Raw genomic sequence first — 27,585 nt, forward strand, 5'->3', positions numbered from 1 at the left:
TGAAAGATAAAGAAGATGAAAAGGTCGAGAAAAAAAGACTACGGCAGAGAAGTAACTCGAACGGGGAGTTAAGTAGGAGGTGGATGGGAGAAATATATAAAAGAGTTGAAAGAGATGGTAAGGACGGCCCGAGGGCGAAGGACGCGACGCGCCGCGTCGTTTCGAGCGGTTTCTTTTGAGGCCTTTGTCGGGTCTTGCGGCGCTTCGCGATTTGCAACTAAAATCATCCCCCGTGACCTCGCATGATTTGCTGCGAATTTATTAAAATCACGTCGTCACCCCACGTCCAGCATACATCGCCGCCATTCCGAATCTCCCGTCTGATTCTATAATATTTATTAACTATAACTTACACATCTATAAAATTTAAAAACCTAAAAAAATTTTAACTGAAAGATTACGCACCATATTAAAGCGCTGATGATGAAAAATCATACGACACTTTTAATTAGAGAATCAACTTATTACAATTGTGATATGAAAGGATGTAATATTTACGGAAAAGTGGATGTATATAGATTATATGAATGTGTGGATGCACATCAGGTATATTAATAATGTATATAGTATATATGTGTGTATGAGGAAGAATGTGTTGAGCATGATCGAGGCTGGGTAGGTACAGCAGCGCGGCAATAACCGAGAATAAGAAAGAGAAGAAGGAACGCGAGTAGAGAGTAGAGACCACCCCGTGGCTTGTCGGCTCGTTTGATCTTCTCCCACCCTTTCAACCGTTTCTTACCCTCTCCCCCTACTCATATAAATGCTTTTTGTCTCTATCTCGCTTTATCTTGGTTAGCTTGAATTATTTGTCGTTTACGCGGTCTCGCTTTTTGGTGTGCGGCTAAAGAGCGACCAGTCCAACACGTTGAATCACACCTTCCGCGAGTAGACTCTATATACCGCGGGCATTCTCTCTGCTTGCCATGCTGTAATAATCCTCGTTGCTCTTTCGTTCTTTCTTTCATTCTTTCTTCGTGTGTTGTTGCAGAAAATACACCATGATAAAATTCCATATACTTTTTTTTTATTTTTTACTTTAAACTAATTTTTTACTTTCGGTGAGCTACTATTTTTTATTTAAAATTTTATATCATAATAACAAAATAATAAAAAATAATAATATGTATATATATACATGTATTGGTAATTTAGTGTGTGCGTTATTTGAGTGTAGGGCGCTACTTAATTATCTCGCGGCCTCTAATCTGGTCAGCGTGCCGACTTACATGCTACTGCAGCACACAACTTAGCCAGCTATATATATATATATATATATATATATAAATAAAGAGGTTCGCGTCGTGCTGCCACATCACCTCAACATCACACATTCGTCAATATCTTTCTCATCTTTTTCTCAGAGTTATTAGTTGTGTATAATTGACAAAGTAGCAAACAACACGAACATCAGCCAATAAGTAGGTGTATTATAATATTAAAATAAGATGCAACACACAAAATCCAAGAATGATATGTCTTAAAAAATATATGTTACAATAAATAAGAGACAAGGTGTATTGTTGTTTTGGTAGTGGTATATAATACAATTATTGTTATTATTATTATATATTGTGTATTGGGTATAAGGTGAGGAGTCAATTTGGGCTAATGGCGGTAAGCAATTACGGGTATTTTAGGTAGTAGTGTTGAAGAAAGGAACCGACAAAGTCGATAGAAATAAAAAAAAATTGTGGACTCTGTTCAATCGGGTGCTGTTGCCACGCCTGCAATTGACGCGCCAGACCACCGTAGATGAGGTTTTCTCGTTCAGAAAAAATAATCTTTATTCCACTTTTTACACATACTTTATCATTCAAAAATAAAATAAAATAAGACATGACAATAAATAACAAATCACTGATGATCCGATGTCTCGTTATTGCTCTTTATTAATTATAATTCAAGTTTTTGTTATAGATATGTTAATTATTATTATGGTCTTTAACTAATAGTTTGAACATTCAACTGATATATATTTAAATAAATATAGACTGATAGCATAGACAAGTTGAATATAACGGCAATATAATATCTATAGTATAATCAGAAAACTACATATATATATAAATCGGGATAGAATAAATGTTGCCGGGGCATCAGCAGGAATGAGAGCCGAGACGATATAGGATATACAGTCGTGAGGTGAGAGCGATTGAGAGCGAGAGTATATAGGGGATATATCTCTGATGGTCGAGGTCTGTAATCAGGAGCCAAGCCGCTGGGCCGTCCAGGGCCTCATCGCCATTAACCTATGCGGCACCACGTCCTACTCTCTTTCGCGGCTGGATAAGAAATAAGGAGCGACTAAGAGAGCATCATATATATATCTATATATATATGTATATCTGTAGTATCCGTGCACACGATGACGACGACGACGAGCAGGTCTGAATATGCACACTTTTAACATGAACGTATATTATATATATATATATATATATATATGTATCTAACTTATTCAGTTGTATTGTATTGTCGGCTATCTTTTTTACTCACACTTGCCTTCACAATCTGCAATGCGGTGTTTGTGTGTGTGTAATAAGCATAAGTGTGACGTCATTTGATGTGATCGCGCTACACGACAGGCAGACGTGGCACGCATACCAATTTGAAAATGCGAAATGAGCGGGTCCCGCCTTCCACGATTCATTATTGCCGCGACGACGACTCTCATTCTCCATATAATCCCTATACCAATGTATATATATCCAGTATAGTAGTATGCAAGTATATTAGTGTGTCTAATATGTCCATGTATAATGTTATCTTTGGCGCGCGAACTAAAACGCACCTTTAAAAACATCACTATATTCGTATCATGTTTAATTGGGTGATACAATCATCAATTATTGTCACTTTACAATTAAAGATACCCACATTATTAATCAATTTATTTATATATAAAAACATAAAGAGTATATATATAAACGAGGATGATAATAAAAATATAATATAAGACAGACGTATTTTGTGCAGATGAAATCGCCTGTGGAGATAAGAGTTCGTTAGCGACCTGGTTGTCGAATAATATCGTGAGTTTTTAGCCTCTAGGTGTCATTAGTACACGGATGGATGACTGTCGGCCGGACTGCCGCAAATGCTGATTGGTCTGCATGAGGATACTTGAGGACGATCGCCCGAAGGGACACAGACCCATCACCCATCAGCCCATCGGCCCATCAGCCCATCAGCCCATCAGCTGTCCCATTTGCGCGAACGCCGCCGATTTAAGATAAAACACCCTGTTTAGTTTACTTGACCGCGTGTCTACAGACTTTAATATATATCGTGCGTCAAATATTTAAGTGTAATTTCGTACAACCAAATCATTTATTCTCTCTTATATATTATTCTTATTTCCATATCTACTCATATACAAATTATGATGATACCTTATTACTTATTTTACTTCCTATCCATATCATTTCAGCATAATTATATGATTGCCTCTATACTATTTTATCTAAATATATATAAATGCCATTTGACTCAATAACATAAACTCAAAGAAAATATTAATCTGTAATAATATCTAATTAGTTTAAAAAAGGATGTAATCTTAAAATCCTTACGGTAGTAATTTCTTCACCTGATCTTGACCTCTTGGTGTTTTATCAAATTACACCACTATGAAAACTCATTAATAATACAAATTATTGTAACTATTATTTTTGTACTATCGATTCTATGTAATAATAATAATAATAATAATAATAAATATAGCTCGTATATAATACATACATAATACGGGTTAGTATATACTAACTGACGGTACACACACTCGACACCATCAAGGATATTATAAGTGAAACACCCTACACACCTCGCGCCTATCAACGTATTCAACAAGCCAACAGGTAAATTACTCAAAATTACTTAGGCGTGCGTATAGATGTGTGAAAAAATTTTAAAAAATAAATAAATCAATAATAATAATAATAATAAAGCTTGAATACTAACCTGTTCCATTTTTAATAATATTATTATTATATTGATGATATACACTGTATTAATGAGAAAAGTAATGGATCAAATATTCGTTTTTATGCAACTTACTTTGTTAATATATTTGGTATGTAAATATGTATGATATAAGTATATAGAACTTTATTATGCATACAAGTATAACAATGTAATGTGCATCCGAAGAATTTCCACACCCTCAAATTTAAATCAGATATCATATCATCAACACAAGCACATTCTTCCTTGTTCTTCTTTCTCTGTGACGCATGCGTTGTTTCCCGGCGACTATTGAATTAATTATTTTTTTACATTAATTAATAGTACAATTATTTATAAGAGAAAAAAAATGAAATAAACAATATGTATTGGCATAGTTGTTGTTGTATTAAATAGTGTATATAATATACAAGATTGGTATAGTTATTGATGTATATCGTACGGATGAAATTGCCGGTGATCATCATCGCCATTAGGAATCCTTTATTTGGATGCAGCGGTCTCTGAATTACAGGGCGGGCAAAGCTACCTCGGTTACTGCTTCATATATGGTCTCATCGTCGGTTTTAGTGATGGTTAAAAACTACCATTTGTCATTATCTAAAATATACTGTATCACTAACAAATATTCAATACACCCTTAAATAATTATTTCATTTCATTGTTTCAATATAAATCATTTTTTTAAGGTTTTCATTAATGTAAATTAATATACAATATATATATATAGTATACATAGAAAAGATATTGAATTACTTAGTGAGTATATAATATACAACAAAAGTTTTGCGAATTCATGTTACGGCTTTCCGGTGGATGTTATGTCAGCAGTGTTGACATTTCGTTATGACATTATCCAGATCTCATAACTATACTAGGTATATAGTAAACTAACGAGTCAAAAACAACTTTAATTATTCAGGGAAAATTCATTCACTAAATCTTTGTAGGCAACTAATATTTCCTTTGGAAAATAATCTATTATCTACATTAGATAATAATTAAAAAATAAAATAAATAAACATATAAAAGACTTGGTTGTTATTGTTTTGTTTTTTTTTTTTTTTTTTAATAATATCACCATTTATTTTAAATCACTATACACATCTAAATAAGTCTCTATGTCCTCAGCCTATATATAAATATATATATACTACAAAAGTAGTATATAAGTATATAATTATCTTCTTGGACGAAGCGTCGCATCATTACATAAACGCTTCTTATCATTATTTAACTTTATTTTTGTCATTAAATTAATCGAACCTTCCAAATACTTTATTATAAAAAAATTAATAAAGCTTTCCTAATTAAATCTAATAATAATTAATAGGATATATTGCAATGTCCCATATCTTGATAGATTCCAAATATTATTTATAATTTTTGAACTAACTCATTTACAATCACTTGTCAGTTTCATCATTCGATATCTATCTATATATATAAACCAATCTTACTCTGTGTCTACTGAACAATGAAAGTATAGAATTCATTTTTATCGTACAATACTTTTTTTTTTGTTGTTGTATTTTAAAAAAATTTTTTTATTTTGTTTTTAACTAAACATCATACTTTTTGTGACTTATATATTTACAATATATATACATAAATTTTTAAATGTTGTCGCACGAATGGGACAAAAAACTACTCAATATACAATAATATCAAGTAATATACATTATTATTAATATTATTCGTATTAAATATATACGTTATAATTTATAATATATGAAAGCTAATAATTTACTATTATTATTATTATTATTATTATTATTATTATTATTACTATTATTATTAATATTATTTTATTTAAGTATTATGAACTTTCTTAAATTTCTGCAATAAATACAATATGATACAGTTGATTAAAAAAAAAAAAAAAAAGAGAGTCACATGTTGAGAAAAAAAAGAGAGAGAAAGAGTTAACGTGACTATTTTAAATATACATAATAAAATTATTATAGACTTTGTTCTCGTTAAAGGGAATATGATTATTTTGTTCGTTATCAACGCGCGCAATTGAATATACAACGATAATATGATTTATCGGAAAGAAGGAAAAAAAAAAAATCACCGTGTCTGTCATACACAATAGTAAGATTAAGTATCTCATTGGAAATATATATATATATATTTCTATGACTTATCGTCCATGGAACTAGGTAATGGTCTCTTCTTTAAAATTCCAAGGTCTTGTGCATTCTCGAGAAAAGTTTTATGTTGAGCCACAAGAAGAGGATTAACCGTTTGTACATCTTTTTTTAATTCTTCTAAATCTCTTTTGAGCTTTGCTCTTCTGTTTTGGAACCACGTTATCACCTGTGCGTTGCTTAAACCCAATTGAGCTGCAATCTCATCTCGATCCGCCGGACTCAAGTACTTTTGATAGAGAAAACGTTTTTCCAGTTCAAATATCTGTTGATTTGTAAAGGCAGTCCGACTTTTACGTTTCTTTTTCGGCTGCTGACGATTATTGAACAGATTCAAATGATTTGCTTGCTCTGAAATTATACAAACGAAATAAATAAATCAAATGGATATATTGTTAAGTGATCAGTTTTACTATTATAAATATATAATAAATTATGTAATATTATTAGAATTTCTGACGGTTTTTTTTTATTCGCAGTAAAAATCATCTTAACGTTTTTATTCCATCACAGACAACATGAAAATTAAGATATGGATATTATTGTTCTGTCAGTTTGTTAAAATATTCGCAAAACGATTGTTACAAATAGATGAATAAAAAAAAAAAATTATGGGTGTTTATGGTACGTTTATACATTATTGCAACAGTGATGATGATGATGATCGGTATGCAACAACTCTTGATGGAGTTGAGAATACGGAAGGTCAGAGCCGCGAGAAAGAGTGTAGAAAACGTACGATCGCGGAGTTAGGCAAAGAGTATTCTCTGGACAAAGTATAAAGCCGCGTCGTTGGTGCTGGTGGATCAAAGGCCACCGCCATCGGTCACACCTGCGCAACTCGCGTACAATCCTCTCCAAAAATTCAATCTAACATTAAGCTAATGTCCCACAAAAACAACCTTTCTCTTTCTCTCTCTCTCTCTCATCATCATCATCATCATCATCGTCATCATCATCATAATGATAATAAATACAAATCCCAATGATGACGCAGCCTCGTCTTAAACTAGTTTATTCCTTGTTTTTTTAAAATTTCTTTTATACATTTTTAAAACATGATTTAATTCGATGTAGAGCGGTAGTCCTGGGAATTTTATTTTCTCCCCTTTTTTTTTATAAAAAGCACATTTTTTGTATAGTATACATCAAACAATTAATAAAAGACAACTATCAAGGGATATTTTAAAAAATAAAAAATGAAAGGTTTACTGATGAGCAGATTTTAGTAGTTTTTTATGCATACTTTCGCCGGATCTGCATGGTAGTGTATCATCATCACTACATAGTGATATGATGACCAGATAATGAGGTTATAATGAGTAAGCAGAAAAATGTCACCACCAACGTGTACCACCCTACTAAAATTCGTATTGGATATAAACTATTAGCAGGTATATATAAAAATGAGCAAAGAGAAGGAGTAGCTGAAAACATTAAGAGTCGAACGAACTCTTTTTTTTTTTCTTTCTTCTTCTAACTTTGATGGTGTTATTTTATATAATACAACTAGGGGATTTAACTACGCGACTTATTAGCTACTATGACGTTGATTATAAGAAATACAGAATAGAGCAATGCCCATCAGTATACAGAATACAGCAGGACACCAGACTGTATTAAGAGTTTCCTCTTAATATAAAGTAAGAATGAGGAGGTGAGATGAGACAGAGAGCCGCTGAGATATTAGTTTCTGCGGTCGACTCTCTGTCGAGATTTAATTCGTTTGATGTTCACAAATTTACCGCTCTCTGCGCATCACTATACTCTTTTCTTTTCTCTTATATTTCAGCCACACTTGTTAATCTTCTGTTCATCACATTAATACTCATCATTCCATAAAATATTGATTTTTTTTAATATTACTGTACACCGTAATATTAAAAAAAAAAATTTATCATATTTCGAATAAAAATTTTGTCTTATTTTGTTAAAATATATAAATATACGGGACGATGCATATTTTTATTCCAATATGCCCATTTATACTATCACTCATTTTTTTTTTTTATTATCAATCAGCTTGTTATATCATTATTACAAATGCATAATATAAAAACATAATAACGGGTATGAGAAACAATAGCAGAATATATATAATATCTATTGAAAAAAAAAATATATACTAATTTACTAACGGATTTCTCGTTAGTTTTCTTCGGTCTTTTGAACTCTTGTAATCGCTCAATAGCGCGCGACCACAAGAAAAAATATAATCGCCCATAACTTTTATATATATATATATACATATATTAAAAGTAACGGACTGATATTAAAGACTAGCTCTCATCGCTGATGCATATCTTGAACAGTAACTAAACTACGTTTTTCGTATTCATATTATCTATATATATAATATTAATAGGTGGCTTTAAACAATATAGTGACAACTGTAAAAATAATTAAATGTATATTATTATTATAGTCATATCTACATTATATTATTCAGGTAGGGATGTTATTGGTAATATGAAGATAAAAAGAGCTACACACTCTAACAGCTTTAAATTAAACATCATCATTATCATCAGAGAAGATATGTATCTATGTGTATGAAAAAAAAATATATCCGTCAGTAAAGTTCTTCCTGTAGTGTCACTTAAAAGAAACCAAGACATCCATTTGTCTCGTCGACTCTGGTGATGTTTGATATGATATATATATATATATATATATATATACCCCGGTGCATGGTTGATGCTGGTGTGATGTTATGGTGTGTGCTATATAGCTATATAGCTAGCAGCTTCATATAATATACCAATCCCGAGAGACAAGAGACATGTCCCCTACTTATTTAAACTTATTTAAACTGCGGAATCAACAAACGGGATTGCCCACATGTCAACGATATATTTTCTGCCGGGCCACAAATCGTTTAGCGGGTAATTTTGAAATTGGAACACTTATTTAGTCGTTTAGCCTTGCGGGCATACCACGGCAGAGATTTATCGTCATGATTTGCGCCAGACGACGATTGTACTTCTTTATGCGTATTATTCTATTATATATACTATAATATTATTTTCACAACTTTTAATCAAATACATTGTCTGCCTAATTTACTTATAAAAAATTATATATAAGTATTTTAATATTATTTTGGATTACAATTACTCGTGTGTTTACTGTTACTATTACAATATGGAATTCATCTACCCCGTTCATTTTTTACCTTGTTAAATACATAGTAAAGTGTCTAACCCTTGGTCGATATCTTTATTGCAGAGCTTGCATATACGTTATATGATGTGTCTTTGATGCATCATACTCATATATATACATAAATAAAATACCAATACTGAATATATGATGTATACAATAGTGTAAATACCTTCACAGTATTATATAGTGTTATAAGTTTAAATTTACATTTTACACTTTACTACAAAAGATTTTAGAAAAAAAAAACAGTCATCATTTGACATATTATGATTTTATAAATAAATTATCATATTTGAGCACATAAATATATGAATTTATGTGTATGTGTATATTAATAAAAGTTCAAAGACCACCAGAGTTAAAAAAATAAATAAATTGAAATATGTTAATTGTATTAAATCAGTATATATAGTGTGTTGTGAATAAAAAAAAAGTTAACAAAATGTCAGAGATAAATACAAGTTATTCTTATCGGTACGGTGAATTGAATTAAACTGGGGCGAGAGGCAGGAAGCGGATTTGGCGGCCATTTCGAACAAGATTCGTCTTCATTAAGAGTTGCCGTGACACGCCAGAAAGAAGTTGGAGTACCACCTGGCTCTTCGTACCAAGTGAGATACCACCATCGTCTTCACATACCCATATATACATATACTCGTACCCGTACCGGCTCAGCAACCAAAATCAACACATATACGTATGTACACCAACTGGATACAAATATATATTAAAGGTTGATGAAAAATATCAAGACGATTACTACGACCAGGTAACACTCAAATGGGTGGTCTTTGACGCTTACTTATAACTTACAGCTCTGTTATGCTCAACATTGTGTGAATACCCACATAATTCAAATGGATTTTCCCAAATACCTGGATGCCACCTGACAGAAATATATTCATTCACACTTTAAATTCATTATTTTAATAACCTCACTTTAGTTATAAACATTGAATTTTTACTTTTACTCTATAAGTGAATTACGTAAATAAAATACTATCATTAGGTCAGACTGCGGGTTTCATTTCATCAGTGGCTAATGGGATAACCCACGTGCCTGCCGTTTATTTAGTTTAATTATCAAAATGATAATATAAATGGATTGAAAGCAGAGATAAGACAAAAAGACACATACATATATATATATTGTAATTATTTTTTAGTCATAGTATAAAAAAAAATAATTTGGATTTATGTACCCTTTTGTCTTTTTATTTTTTTCAGTTTAAATTTATTAGACACATTTTTCTCACCGCCTCATTCGTTGTATCACACGTTCAATAGTATACTCACCAGTTGAGGGTAACTGAGCTGGTTGTCCACAAGTAATGTCAGATATTTATATATATTTATATACCACCCGGAATCACATCAGTGTGGTAATTTATTTTTTTAATCTCTTTTCATTTAAAATTCAATTCTACACCACTAATAAATAGACATTATTTGATATCCTAATTTTAAAATTAAACTATGTCTTTTGGTGTAAAAAGCTAATATATTTATTAGATTAAGATAAGAGAAAAAAAAAAAAAAAAAAAAAATGAGTGACGTGACTCAACGAAAACTGAAACTATACTGGTGAAATATATAGATCAGCGGGAGCTAATGACAAGGCTACTGCTTTAACACCTAGTGACTGGTGTAAAGAAAAAATAAAAGGTGTCATAAGTATCGATATTGTTGAGGAGATAATAAAAAATTATGGTAAAAATTATATAGACTATTGTAAAACTAGGGGATAAGTTTAAGAATATTGAAAGGTAAAATAAATGCACCTGTGTAGCTGCTGCGCCGCCCATCATCATTTCAGACCCTTATTTAACTAAATCTCTAAACAAAAGATTCTCTTGTAAAACCTAATATTTTAAAATTAGTGATTAGTATTACGATATAAGATATATACGAATTAACGCAAGCTGTTACTACACATTTTCTTATTTAATTTTTTTTATTTTCTCTCTCTTACTCTCTCTCTACTTACTGGAAACAGCATAGATAGACTTATTTAAATAGTTACTGACATATGTATGCATATGTGCGTGTACATCAGAGCCGCGCTACATGTGTACCAATTTGTGCTTTAAATGAGCGACGTTTTGTACTGCAACTAAGTCTTGTGCTTATTTCCTTTTACTCATTACAGCAGTTACAGCAGTTACAGACGCTCAATTGCTCTTTGAGGATCATGTTTTTCAGTTTAAAAAAAAATAAACAATAAAATAAACCCACCAACTCTCTACTCAGATTTTTTATCCCTATAATATATATGTGTATTCCTCATCACGTACAACACATATATATGTATACATATTTTCTCTCATAACTTTGTCTTTTCCTCATCACCCTTGTTTCTTATTCATGTTTATTATTTATGTATATATATATGATATGTTCTCGTTTACAAATCGCGTTGAGTCTCATCATCATCTACTTTTTTTTCTTCCCTTTATTTTTGTCTCTTCTTCGTACTCATAATCATCATGACGTGGTTAAATGAGATAAAAAATAACAGTGATGAGACTGCTAGCTAAAGATACACACGATAATAGACTAGTGTGATTAGTATATGCCAACAAATAACAATCATCACTTAAAACTTTGTCAAATCATATTAAGTATTTAAATGATGATGGAAATTAATTATCAAAATTATAACTTTGATTTATTAAATATAATATTAGTTAAAAGTTTAAATATAAATATAGCTGATGCGTGTATTTCTTTAACAGAGTGTATAAAGTTTGGCTATGTACTAACAAAAAACGACATAATTTAACGTTTGATTGCGCATCTATATGTATCCTACTATACTATTTTCACACTTATTGTATTTTCTACAGGTATTTGTGAGAGAATTTAACTTTGATGTGTATATATGGATGTATAAAAGTGGATGGGATATAGATTTAATGCCAACAGTTAGTTTGTTCGTCTGTTAGTCTATTTTACAAAGTGCATTAAGTACGATATAAAAGCTGTGGATTATTATTGTATATCTAGAGCCATACTATATACAATAATATGCATCACTGAAAAGTAATAGAAAATTTAAAACTATGATAACACCTGGCATTGTTCATTTTATATGTCTACGTTATTTCTAAGGCTCTATTAACGTATAATAGTAACCAACCAATTGGCTAAGCCCTGCTGCCAGTGCTGCTATCCAATAACTTGACACTAATAATTTTTCAGTATTTATAGATATTATATATATGTATATAAATTTTAGTTTTTACCCAAGGAAAACTTAATGGCCATGAGAGATAATTAACAGTGAATTACTTTCGCCTTATGTGTTATAGACACAATATTCTAGCACTTCTATATATCTTATACAATATATATACCAAATGTGTGATGGACTATTCGGTGTCACTTGGTCGATGGTAGCTTCTATTTTATATCATTTTTTTTCTGTATTTTATTGTCTGTACATTTAAAATACTACTGAGTGTAAAGTAGGTAAAGTGTAAGTGTAAAGAGAATTAATAAAAAAAAAAAAAAAAAAAAAAAAAAAAAAAAATAATAATAGTATAACAAATGATTGAGCTGCTAATACGTATTGTTGCCACCTGTGATTCAAGCATGACGAAATAATTCCCGGTCTTCCGCAAGATTAATCTGTAGTCGCGCATATAATTGAAATTAGTATAGTTGTAATATAGTTGGTATAGCGCAGATGTAGAGGATGAGAGAAAATCCATGACAAATAGAAAAATAAGGGAACTATAAACGCGGCTGAAACAACTTATCACATGATTGAGCATTCAAAAAACTCATTTTGTTATATAATTAATTCGTGTACACCAGTTAATTAGATGCTGAGCTTTATAGTTTTAAAAACGTGAAATAAATATCATATGATAAAATAAAAAGTGCATGCAGATATCTTAAGTTGTCGATATTAACTGTATGTTATTATAAAAATAAAAATTTTTTTTTTTTACGTAGGGTGACTTTTAAATGTGTGTGTGTTTATAACTTTCTCTGAAACGAATTGAATAATCTTCCGAGGGAGATGCGCTCATCATCGATTAAGAAACAATATCAGGTGTCAATTTCCAAATGACTGAACACCCTATATATACTCATCACACCCGCGTCTAATTTTATTTTATTTTTTTATTTTTTTCATGATAATGATGAATTAGTAAATTTAGTAGTATAAAATTTTTTTGTTTGTTACATTGTTTATATTTGATGAAAGAATAATATTCATTGCATGTTTTTATTTATATGATGATTAATTTTTGTGTATTTAATTTATTTATTTTTTGTATTATTCGCGGCAACATATTTTTATTTAAGTTTGTAAGGGAGCGACAGAATTTCAGATTACAAATCTCTCGTCAGGTTAGAGAATGTGGCGAACAGTTTAATTCCAGCGGGCTTGCAAGGAATGTTAGTTGGAATAGTCGCGAAACGTCGTACGCATATCACGCGTGTATTTACGCGTGCTCCTGGTTATTTGTCTGCTACAGGAGTATATTATAATATATTACAAGCTGCATCTACCTTGCTTTCTCTATTATTTTTCCTTTTAATAAAACTATAATAATTGCTGTTGATTCTGTCAAACTTGACGTTCAATTTATGTTGTAGTCTCGAGCCTCATTATGTTAAAATATTTATTATACACAGAAAAAACAGATATCTTGAGTCAAGAAAATATTTTTGAAGACAAACGTTTTCGGGAACCAAGTCAAGATTTTCTTGAGCCAAGAGAATTCGTCTTGGTTGGAGAAGATTTATACTTTATCTGAGAAAATTTAGGTCTCCAAAAAAATTTTCTTGAATTAAGAATATTTACCTTCAGTCGAGAATTTTTTTTTTGTGTGTATATATGTATATATAATACTGAATTGTAAAATTATGAATAACAATAGATAAATAAAATAATAACAATAAGCCGATACGTATTATTTGGACGGGATGATATACTAATATGTCATGCGGTATTTATATCTCTTTACACAGTTGAACAAAAAATAGTTAATTATAATTATAGTACTTGAAAATACTAACCAGATGGCATACAAAAGATAAGTATAGTTCAAAAGTACCGCTCCGAGGACTGTCGCTTATGATTCAATGCAGAACACTTTCTTATTTACTTTTATTTTATATACAATATATATTATAATAGGATATATCGTGTACAGTAGGTACTTATTTATCACGTATGTTGAAAATGTATTTATCTTAATGACAGAAAAATGACCCATCATGTATATTTAACAATAATTTCAAACAGTAATTATATTATATATAAAAATAACAATAATAAGACTATGAATGTTAATTTGTTTAAGGCTGCAGGTGTTTATTGAAAACATAACCCGACATGATTTTAGCGGAAGAGATGTAGGGAATACCAAGTAGCAGATTGAAAAGTAAATCGATTGTAAAGCAAGAGAGCCAACGAATCATTTCAGATGATGATAATAGATCCTAAAACCTATGTTCCTTGCTTGGTACTTTACACCCTTGGATAATATCTATTATCCCCTACTGGGTGATCATACAATATATAATATAATAGTGTATATGTGTGACTCTTGACAATGGGGCGTGATTTTAGGGTGACAAAAACAATTTGTACACTTTTGTATACTGGCATATCAATCTTTGGCTAAAAGTACAATTCATAGTGCGATAGGTCCTAAGATTATGTAGAGGGGAAAGAAAAAAATAATATTATTAATAGTAATAGAGTAAAAAATAAAGATATTATAAATGAATAAATATAATAATGGGTCTTTAAAGCTTTAAAAAACTCAATAAAAATAATAATAGAGATGATGTTGTGTTTAATTATTTCTTGAGAATTTAGCAATTTTCCGTTTTATTGCGTTTATATAGTCAACATATAGATGCACAAGTTATAGCAGTAGTTTCGCGGTCGATAAACGAGTAGTCTCAACTCAGTAACACGCAAGAAAAATAGATAGCAAAATGCTGCTGAAAAGGTGGATGGTATATGTACGTATGAGCGCGGGATTTTACAATAAATTCGTATTTTTTGTTGTTGTTGTCTCTCTCACCTATACGTCTTTAACTTTATATATAAATATATATCTGCTACCCTCGCGACCCTCTATTAGTCTTTCGTAGAATGATAAACTGAGAAAATACAAACAGGAGGACAACAATGTCGTGCATGGACGCGGGAAAGTCCATAAAATAAATGGACCAATTTATGAAGACCTTGACGTGTGTTGGAGTAGTTGGCTTCCGCATATTCCATTTCTCCCTTCACCGCTATTACCACCACCTTTAATTTTATATATCATGATTTTCTATTCGCGCAAAGTAAATAAAATTCTAGCTATGTCGATATATTTACAGCTCTTTCTTATGCTCATTTATACATATATATATCCACGACAATGTTTAGGGTGAGTGTATGCATAACACATATAATCGAAAAGAAGGGTGGTAAACGGAATAAGAATTTTTTATTTAACGGATATAATGCTCGATTAAATGATGCGATTAAATCAATTGATGTGGAAAAATAATTATCATAGTCGTAGCGTGAAAAATTAAAAAAATCCCGTAATGGTAACCGAAAAAAAAATGTATATATTAAATGTTATCTATTGTCACTTGAAAAAGGATTGACAGTGATGATAATGATGGGAAGGAAAATAAAAAATAAAATGATATATGTCATGATGATGGTTATTGGGACAAATTGAGTGGATTTTAGATAAAAAGGATAAAAAGTAGTGAAAATTTCAATTCTCTGTCTCATCTATCCAATTTAAAGTTTGGCTGTTTAAAAGTTATTCTTCGTGCTTTTGGTATTAGCGGGTATGTATGTATAGATATATATACCACGTTCTTACTCCCCCATATACTGATGGTTGAGCAGCTCACTCCTATCTCTGGTCGTTCTCGTCGTTTTCATCGTCGAGCATCAGTAAATCAGCTTGTGTATATACACATTTTATACTACTACCACTACAAAGGCAGCTCATCGTCGACGTCGTAAAGTCTTGCTGGGTGTTCTGGCGTTTATCATTTGTCACCGACTCGCTCACCGCGTTTTCCCATTTTCCGACCGATTTGCCCTGGCATTCCTGGCTTTACGTTAGAGTAGAGTATATAGTGTATAGTGAGCAAGAGACCTTGATAATATGTCGTGTATCAACTGCTCAGAGCTATGGGGTAGTGATACTCATTTTACACGCGCAGGTCTTTTACCCACGAACTAGCTATACGATTAAAAACACCACAAGTTGTTCCTGTCTTATGTATGAATATAAATAAAATAACACACCATCTAAGTTAAGCTAATACTTGCCGTTGTGTGTATACTACTGGTTATTGTGTATAATGAAATATATATACATGTATATATTAAAGTGTTCGGTGCAACAGTAGCAGCAGCAACAGCTTAGTATAGAGAGTCAAACTGGATCGATATTCATATATATTATATATAGTAGTGATAGGTTGTCAAGTTAGTAACAGAGTATATGACCCGTTCCGTGTTACTCAAGTAGTTGGCTTGCGTTGTCACGTTAACGAATAAGCCGGAAGTCTTTGGTTGATTTCGACACCAGGATTAATGGCGTTAGACACCATAACCATTTGAGAAACGTAAATCTTTTAAGTACGACCAGAGTGTCGTGTCATATACCTACTTCTTTGGAGAGAGCCTTCTATTTATTAACTATTTTATGCTGCTGCTGCTGCTGCTGGTGGTCATTGAAGATCAAGAATCTATATCGTATTAACAGCTGCATTGATAATATTCAAACTTATATACATCATCTAATATAATATCGTATGTATTTAATAAAAAAAAAAAATGTCTATGTATAATAGTTATACAGCAGCCAAGAGTTTATGTATACCTATATAATTTGAAAATGAATATCGAAAGAACACGCCAAGGGTAACTAACGATCGGATTTATAGATGCGGCACATAATATAGTATATATATATAGATGTATACTTTCTGGTTGGTTACTTAAGTATATACGAATATATATATATATAACTATATGCATATACTGCACGGTGGTTTTGTTATAATGAGTATCGTGTATGCACTGTATATAGTTGTATACCGAATTGAGCTTTACTACAAACTACCCTTCCGTCTTTCTCTTACATTTTAAGTTAAAGCGGCGGCTTTTCGATATTACTGATACTGCTATATATATCTACATAACCTATTTGCATCAGCATCCTATTATCGGCAAGGTACTCTACACCCTACACCACGAGTCTATACAGCGTGTGTTGTTTGGTCTTATTGGAGATAGGGTGAAATCTGATCTGCACATACCCCTTACTACTGATGGCTTTATATCTCTCGTTACATAAATTTAATACAACAATATTTATATACATATATGTATATATGTGTATAGAACTAAATTATGGTGAGCAAAGCTCGTTAACCCTGTGGCTTAAACTCTGATTTTCTCATTAGTAAAATTATTATCATTATTTATTTCTCTATACGTCTATATATTACTGAATTATTGAAAATATCTATAGTTGATAATGGTTATAAAGAAAGAAAGAAAGAAATATTAGAGAATAACTGGTCGTTTACCGCGAGAATTATTTTGAAATTATATTACAGATAAACTAAAGAGAAGGGAAACTTGAGAGGTTGAGTTAACGACGCGGGTTAACCAGCCTGCTCTCATCTGCTCCACTGTGTTCAACACAACATGATGATGCAGCAGCCATCAGAGCCATCAGAGCCATCAAGCCATCAGCCAAGCCGCCCAAGCCGGACTTGGCACGGGCCTCTTTCACTCACAATCAGTCGCGTCCGCCGCTCGTTCTACTCTCACTCTAGTTATTTTTTTTCTTTATTTCATTGTCATGTTGTCTCTTTACTGGGATATTTATCATTTTTTATTTGTCACGTTTCTTATTCATCGGTAATTTTCAGAGTCTTTATATAACATCTTGGACAATGAAAAAGCTACTTCCCTCAATTCATTCCAATTATGAGTCCCGAGTCCCGAGAGCCCGGTCGCAATTAGTCTTATATTAACAAAATCAAATACTCCTCTTATAGCTTCGTCGAACAGGTTAATTGACTAATTATGCTCGCGAATTTATCATAAATTATATTAATGCTATTGGCGAATAATCATGACGTATAGACAAACGATAAATTTGTGTACATATATTCCGTTTAATTAAAATCATCAAGATAAAAAAAATAAAACTACAGTTAGGATATTGTATCATTATTGAAGATAAAATTTATTTGAATAAAAATAAAAAAAAAATGTTTGTTCAATGAAGATAATATAATAATGTTGTTTTATGGTGCTTTTAAATAAAATTATATGGATTTAAATATTCTAATAAATATTATTAGCATATTTTTATTATAATGATGATTAAAATTTCAGTGTTGATGATCGCGGCAAAGCGCTTGCTTGTAGACCGTCAAACCTCCAACATGAGAAATTCACCTGTTTCTTTACAGTAATATATACACATACTAATGTAATATATACAGCAGGTATATAGAAAATATACAAATGTGTGAATATGCTGGTGGTAAACAAAAAAAGTATTACAAGTGTCTTCATTTTTGTTAACACGCACACGTTGTGACGTTACTCACTAACCAACCCAACACACTTGCACACATATTGTACACATATTATATTTATATGCTTTAAGAGTTTTTCTTTTACTGTCAGCAATTAGCACCATCATAAAGCTCAGCCAGTACAAGTATATATATATTTATATAAGCGCTCATAGTGTGGTCTATACTACTTAATATACATATATATTATTGTTGATTTCCATATAACAAAGGAGTAGTAGAATCGTTCTTCTTTGACTACAACCGACTTATTGAAATTTATGTTTAATCGTATTGTCATTACTTAGTCAATATTCAAGAAATTGTTTTATTTATTAGTAATTTTTAATAAATTATATCAATTATAATTGTACTGGATGAAAAAAAAATAATAAAATTTAGATAAATAAAAATAAAGTAGGTGATTAGATTATTTAACATTTGTAGCAATAAATAAGGACGAGGAGATTGACGACGACCGCCAAGAGAGCTATTTCTAAATAATCCGCATCAAATTTATTTCTATTTGTCTTGGAGGGTGGCCCTTAATGATTGGTCTTGATTACTTATTGGCATCGAATAAAAGAATAAAATAAAATATTGTCATTCTCTTTTCGTTATGCACTACACGGGAGTTATTTGAAACTGCCTGTGGTCGTTGGTTGTCTCTGTTGCTGCCACCGCCAATGATGATACTCCTCATCGTATCGTATCGTATCGTCATTGAGAGAGGTATTAATGCCAAGTTACACGTAAGAAAGAGTGAAAAAGAACAACACACATACATTTATACAGGCACAGTAGAGCGATCGTGGACAAAGTGAGACCGATTGCTCCTATAAATCTTCTTTCACTATCCAATATAAATCCGACGATCCGTGTTACCCGACATAAATACGACTTAGTGAGCTCTGCTGCGATTTACAACTAATTGAGAATTATTTCCCACAATAGATATATACCACTACCACCTCGAAATGTACTTATATAGTCAATGCATTTCCTCTTTTATATGTATTGTTTTTTTTTTAACCATTATCATTATTATTATTATTACTATCACCCGCAAAACTTATGCAATGATTACAAAAAGTTTACGTTTCTTTTTTAAATTTTTATTAATGGGTTTTGTTATTAGCAGTTGACGCAGCAATTATTGTTTTTACTTTTAAGTATATTAGGGACACTTTTCAGTGAAACTATATATAAATATAACAAGGGTCTTATTGGCATGTGTCTGTGTGTTTGTGTTGAATGGTACTATACGAATAAAAGTTTGAGACGGGTCACTTGAAAACAGCAGGAGTTCGTCGTCTCTACATCACTAAACCCTAGTAGTATCATGTAAAAACGTTTTTTTTTCTTTATTTTTTTTTTTTCGATTTTTTTCAGGCCACTAGTACGTTAAGTTTACGAGTGGTGTTTTGTTTAGACGGTAGAATGTCACAACATCTCGACCGAAGTGTGCCCAAGTAGACCCGCCTTATTTTCTATCTCAATTTTGTTAAGTTTCTTTCTGTCTTATTTCATTTAGTGTTTTTCAGATAAATACCGAGTAGTCTTGTAATATCTAATATATTAAATATACGAACCCGGAAAATAAACTCAAGTGGTTAGTTTTTGTTGCATGCCAAGCGAAACGTGTGTCTGCTTTCATAAATTCCATCAGCAATTAGTTTTTCAAATTTTTTTTTTTGTTTTTCGTTTCGACCGAAAATTTAAATTAATTAAAAATAGTAAGTAATGGCGATAAAATGAATAATGAATAAATATGTTTAATTATACACGGAAAAAAAATTCGACGAAAAATTCCAATATTACTATCGTAATCCTGGACTATACTTTTATTATCTGTAACATTCAAATATATGATACGAAAATTTACAGTTTTTAAAAGATTTTTTACTATTCACTATCGTAATTTCATTAAGAGTTTATTGTAATCAATTCAATAAGAAATATTACAATGTTACTATCGTAAATAGTAAAAGAATAAAAAATAAGATTTAATTATACTATTTATTCTTTTATTCTTCCTTTTAATTTACAGTGCTGCCTCTATGTTTTTACAATACAAGCTACAAAAATTACGATAGTTGGATTGTAAATTTTCTGAAATGGTATAGTATATGCCATCTGAAGCGTTTACGTATGAAAGACAAGTGTTGTCACAAACCATGATGTGATGCTTGTATGAGTGTATATATATATATATAAATACAAATGATGACATCTACTTTGTCTGTATTATTTGTGGTTCAACTATATATATTTATAAATCAGTTCATCTTTATCCACAGTGTAGTGCAGAAATAGAGGTTATTATTCATGACGTTTTTCGGACAATTGTAAATAAGAAATTTAAAATAAAAACTGTACTTTCGTCATTACAAACCTACATAGATTGTGGAATATAATAATTTGGTGGTGTAAGTATAATTATTATTATTCAATTTTTATTAAACTTAATATTCTGTGGGTATATCGTATGATCCTGAAGTTGGCAGATAATTAGTAATTTTCGGATTTTTTTTTTCACCAAAGAAATTACAAAAAAAAAAAAACTAAAAAAATACACATGTAGAAAATTTAAAAAACTATGGGTGCAATTTTTTTAAATATTTTTTTTTTAATTATTTATCGTCTAAAAAAAAATCCAAAAATTATTAGATATCTGCTAACTTCAGTATCATGTATATCGTTCGTTTTAAAATCATTTATCTGGACAAGAAGTTTATTTTTATAAACAATTTAGTAGTATTTTGTGGTCATAGGATAAATGATTCTAAATGAATGAAAATTTATTTTTTCTAATAAATTCAATTCTCCTAATTTTGTTACAGGATAATCTTCATTTGTCGACAATGAATAATTTTACCCGGCTTTGCGAGAGGTAAAACATTTCAATAACCTCAAATTATGGACATTCAACATTTCTTTATGATACTGAAGTTAGCAGACGCCTAATAATTTTTGGATTTTTTTAAAAATGATAAATTATAGAAAAAAAGTATTCGAAAAAATTGCACCTATGGTTTTTTTAATTTTCTACATGTGCGTATTTTGAATACAAATAAATGAGTTATTTATTCATAAATTTTATATATACCAAAAAAATATGTTTGAAAAAATATTAAATAAATGTTTTATTATTACTACTTCAACATGTTTTATTTTTATTTCGAGATTGTATTTTCCTTCTCAATTTAACTGTTAAAAAAAAAAAAAAAATTCCAAATGATAAATTTTTCTTTTTTATTAATTATAAGTTCTACTTTTTTAAGAAAATATATTTTACTCCATTGACTTCTAATTATTATTTTATATTTAAAGAAATTCTACATTACCGACTCATTCATTTTACGATAGTTGTATTAGAATTTATGTTAACACAACTTGTATAATTTACTCTATAGTATCTGATTTTTTCTTTCTGGTAGTAGTATAAATTATAAAATAAAAATTACGATAGTCTATTGTAAAAATTATTATTGAAAACTTATAGTCCAGCGTTACAATACTATATAATGAAAATTACGATAGTTAAATCGTAAAAAATCCGTGAATTTTTTTTCCGTGTATGACAGTGATTGAATATTAGTATAATATCGTAAAATTGTATTTATCCAGCACCGGTTGGAATATGATCAATTGATTCTCAGGGCAATATATTTTATGATGTATTCTCTCAAGTGAATATTATCATTACCAAAGAAGAGAAGATACCGATTGACCGATTGATGCCGACTTATGCCGCGTTAGTATACATATAGACACGCGGTATTAGGATATAGGGAGCATAGTAATCAAAAGTAAATTGCAAGTACGTGAGGCTACTGTGTGCCATCAGGTTGGCTACCTAATCTAATTTGAATCTCAATTCCCCCTCCACTATTATATACTAGTAATCGAACACGTATTGAATAATATTTTACGCATGATTCGATTCAATATTATTGATGCTGATTCGACTGCAATTGCACTGATGCGATATGGCATAATCGAAAATAAAAATACATACAATAAATGAGTTATATTCTTTTGTAGAGTATATAAAATAGGAATACAATAATTTTTTTTTTTTTTTTCAATATTGTTCTTTAATTTTATACATCTTATTACCGCATATAATTCAGGTAATATATGTATATATTATAACTTATAAGTATTTATTTAAACGACAAATTATCTGAATGTTATCTAAAGTTTGCCAATTACTTTTTTATAGAATATAACATTGTGTAAAAGATAAAATTTATTTTTATTTTATTAAGAGAGTTTTTAAAATCACGGTACAATAAACACGCGATTTAATTCTTTTCATATGTTTATAACTCATCATGCTAAAAGGTGTACGGCATTACTCTGTCACGCAATTGATTAATTACGCCGAGGTACATATATCCAAAACTTTTTAGTAAATCATCTCTTTGTTAAATTCTGTCAATTTCTTAGGAACCTTCTTCTTTGTTTTTTTATTTTTAACCGTATATTACTTATTTCTTTTTCTTTCGTATAAGACAGTATGTTTGATATTCCGTTTTACATACGGTGTGTCTTGTGCAATCTTGATGAGAATGTGAAGAACCGGATCCTCATGGTGCATTGCAGCAGACGCCGTCGCGTCTTATTCACGCAATGTCGAACCAAGACTTGTACGGAAGCCCTCAAATTTTCTTTTGTCGATATATATATATATGAGTATACATTTTCGTTAGGCGTTATAATATATATCCCCTCGAAAGGTAAAAAAAAAAATGCAAAAAATGTAAAAAATACGCATTTCTGTTGAATGTATATCACGCTATATGTTAATGGAACATATGTGTGATGTTATAGGTATACGTAATAAATTATTCCAATAATGTATATTACGCGTTATATGATTTCACCGTTTGTACAATTTTTCGGGTGTTTTAATTTATTTTTGTCCGACTTTGAATTATTATTAGTTTCTTATAAAAAATATATAGTTGTATATAGTTTTTTATTATTAGTTTAATATATGGGTACAATGCACTGTTAATAACAGAGTCTTATAAAGACTATGTATGTATTATATATATACCAGTTATATATAAATCGTTGTAATTAACTCATCATACGAATACATTTGTATAAGTATAAAATATTCCCGCCAAGTTGTAGATTACCTGATATAGCTTTCAGTATATGTAATATGTATTTTTTCCCATACATATGTAAAGTGTTAATATAGCAAATAATCAATTATGTATATATGAATTAATCACAAGTGGTTATAATTTTTCATATACTTAATTTTTGTATTGATACACATATTATTAAATGTCGATTATGGATTACTATGCTGCCTTTCTTTATAAATATATATATATAATATGATAATAATAATAAAACTAATCTATGAATAATTACTTATTGCCTTATTATTTTTGAATAATTAATATCCATATATACAACTTAAGATAAATATTTAATTTAGTTTTGTTATAAAAGTAAAGAATATACAAGTTTAATAATTATTGTTGTATATTACAATTGTGAAAGTTGACGAACTACGACCGCGATTACTTAAAAGAAAAAAAATATAAATAAATATGTAACTTGGTTTGTATGTATAATAATAAAATCAATCACGAATATGTTTTAGTATAAAGGTACATAGTATGGTAACGTCAATTAAATAAAATTTAAAAGAATTTTATTTTTTCTCGAGTAAAACTTTTCAGCATTTATATAACACTGTAAATAATGTTGAATAATATATATGGTCAACAACAACAAGAGTAAAGTAGTTGAGCTTTAGAAAATATAAAATACGGTAGATACCTAAATGTAATACGAAAAAGTTGTGTTTACCGCAGAGATAAAATAGAGTGGAAAATAATGCTTCAGTTTCTTATTTTTTTAAAAATATATATAAATACATAAGAGTTACATTATGTACAGAGGCACGAAGGCTTGAAAGAGCCGAAAATATTAAGTTTTACGAGCATCATTATCCCATCCTTTAAGCCTTAAGGTCTTACTCTTGAGTGGGATCTGTTAAATCCCGTCTAACACGACTGTGTATTTAACGCAATTATTTTAAATTTTTAACTAAAATTCAATTTTACGATCAAGATAAACAAGAATTTGTTATCTTAAGTTTTAGTGATAAGTTAAAATATTTTCCGAAACACTTTACCACCACTATTTTTATCCGCATATTTGTTAAATATACAAATATATGTTAATGTTAACAAGCTAATGGATAAATTAATAATTAAATAATAATATACGTTAAAAATGATAAAAATCCTGGCATATATCACATGCTCTTTGATGTATTATATCTTTAGTGTACAATCTCTAAAAGCCGTTTTCATTATTATCATATTATATATTATATATACATTGAGATAGATGATTTCTCTCTCGGGGTCTAACTCTCTCACAATAATTTTCCACTATATCACACTTAATTAGCGTTTTCATAAATTGTAAAACAGTGAATGATGTTTTAAACTGACAGGCTCTCTTTAGCGCTTACGACATGCACCAAGACCCACACACCACACTCTACACTCTATACACATTACTATATAATAATATTCTCTCTGTATTAACGAGTTGTTGTTATTGTTGTTATTGTTGTTAGTGTTGTTAGTGTTACTGATGGTGAAAAGTATTACACCATTATTATTTAAATGTTTTTAAACATACATATGTATGATATGTTTATTATTTAAATAAAGACTATATGAATAAATAATAAAAAATATTGTTGTCGATGGAAAATATATATCTAATAAGCATGTATATATTCAAAATAAGAGAAAGAGTGTTGTATTATTATTACCTTGGCTATGTTCACCCGCGTCAAAAGTTTTGCTTGTCATTTGGAAGAGCGCATCCAGTGGACTACCCTGACCAGTATTACGTTTTCCATGATGTCCACTCTGACTGGGTTGTTGATGTTGCTGCTGTTGATGACTGGATTTCCTTTTGAGCTGATGCTGCATTCCAGGATGATGAATGCCGGGATGATGTAGACCATGGTGCATCGACGAATGATGCTGGTGCTGGTGATGATGATGGTGATGATGATGATGAGCATGGGGATCAGGACTGCCTGAATCAGAAACAGAACTTCTTCCCGATGAGGATGAACTACTTAATGGCGGTTCACTCATTGAACTCGACATGGAAGCAAGGGACATGGTCATCAGCGATAAATCTCTAGGTGAAGAATGAGCCAATGCATGATGATGATGATGATGGTGATGAAGATGTTGTGGCTGTTGATGGTGATGTTGCTGTTGTTGTTGTTGTTGGTGTTCTTGTAATTGTTGATTTCTGTGGTGATTATTTGATGATTCAGTAGAATCCCAAGGTCTTACTATTTTAGCTTTTGGCCGATGTGACAGTATGTCAATAATACTGAAAGATTTAACACCGTGTTCATTAGTATCTCGTTCCTCCTCATCGTCATCAGACGGTTGAATAGGCTGGACCATTTTAAGTTTTTTTAGTGGTTTAAAATAGTCATCGGCGGGTGGATTTTCCGGTCTCTCCCCATTATTATCACCGTCCTCTTCTTTGAAACTTGTCCGCCTCGAGGACGATGATATCCTTCTGGCGAGTGCTGTATTAGTTGCACTATATTCATCCTCTTTTTTTAAATACCTCTCATCATCCTCAATATAACTATTCCTAGGCGATGATAATCTTTCACTGGCGATGATAAATTTTTGTTCCTCAGAAGAAGGTGTCAGTCGTTCATTTTGCTCATCCTTAATTGGTGTCCCGGCGGACATCACCAGGGGCATTGGACTCGGACAACCAACAGATATTTCATCCTCGTCATCATTATCATCACGAGGTTCTCGTGCTCTACCTGGTGAACTTGTTAACGTTGTTGTAATTCTGTTAATTGGTGATCCAAGGCATCCAGCATTAGTACCACCACTTGACGAAGCTGTTGATGGTGACATGCTGTAGCCTTCGGTCATTTCGGTTGTGCACATGCTCACTCCGAATAATCCCGCCGGCTGGTGATATATATCCACGTTTACAAGAGTCATATAGGTGCATTCAAGTTGCGTTTACCGTCGCTCCGAATTTTACCGCGTTATCATATGTCTATTCTTATTTAATACTACAATTTTTTTTTTATTAAAAACAAAATATATCACATTGATCGAAAGGTTTATTCATAAGTTTTAATTTAACAGATCAACTACACCACCAAAAAATTATACAATGACATGTTTTTACATTTATTTCATGATATTCCCACTTATTGATCCATTATTATTATTCACAATGTTACTTAAAATAATAATAATAACAATAAAAATAATAATAAAGCATTTCATTTATTAATAATATAATGCCTTTAAAAACAATAATTTATTTATTTTTACAACAACAAAATATAATTAAATACTCGAAATAATGTTTTTGCTATAGACTATCAGTAAAAAGTAATCAATATTACTACATATATCACAAATATACACACACGTTACGTAATCAATAAATTTCTTATCCACACATCACTTATAAAACAAATAATACCGTTAAATAAAGTGTTTCACTTATATATTATTGTAATAATAAATGAAACTTGTTTATTAATAACAAACGAAAATCCGAAAAAACAGTTAGAAGCCGGTTGATGTATCACACACGCCAGTTCAAGCGAGTGACTCAAAACGGTTTGAACCGGTACCGCTTACAGTCG

At 30.6% G+C, this 27,585-nt stretch overlaps 1 protein-coding gene and 1 long non-coding RNA gene across 2 annotated transcripts; one reads left to right on the forward strand and one right to left on the reverse strand.

Moving 5' to 3' along the window:
* Positions 1-5,829: 5,829 nt before the first annotated feature.
* On the reverse strand, positions 5,830-27,585 carry LOC130675962 (lateral signaling target protein 2 homolog). Its single transcript, XM_057481896.1, has 2 exons — positions 25,699-27,585; positions 5,830-6,470 (listed from the first exon to the last, which is right to left on the reverse strand). The coding sequence occupies exons 1-2, from the start codon at positions 26,921-26,923 to the stop codon at positions 6,106-6,108; spliced, it is 1,590 nt and encodes a 529-aa protein (XP_057337879.1). The 5' UTR covers positions 26,924-27,585; the 3' UTR covers positions 5,830-6,105.
* On the forward strand, positions 20,666-22,039 carry LOC130675963 (uncharacterized). The gene is made up of 2 exons (XR_008991362.1): positions 20,666-21,304; positions 21,719-22,039. It is a non-coding gene; the product is annotated as an uncharacterized LOC130675963 (long non-coding RNA).

This window comes from Microplitis mediator, chromosome 10 (genome assembly GCF_029852145.1).
Source record: "Microplitis mediator isolate UGA2020A chromosome 10, iyMicMedi2.1, whole genome shotgun sequence".
NCBI lineage: Eukaryota > Metazoa > Arthropoda > Insecta > Hymenoptera > Braconidae > Microplitis > Microplitis mediator.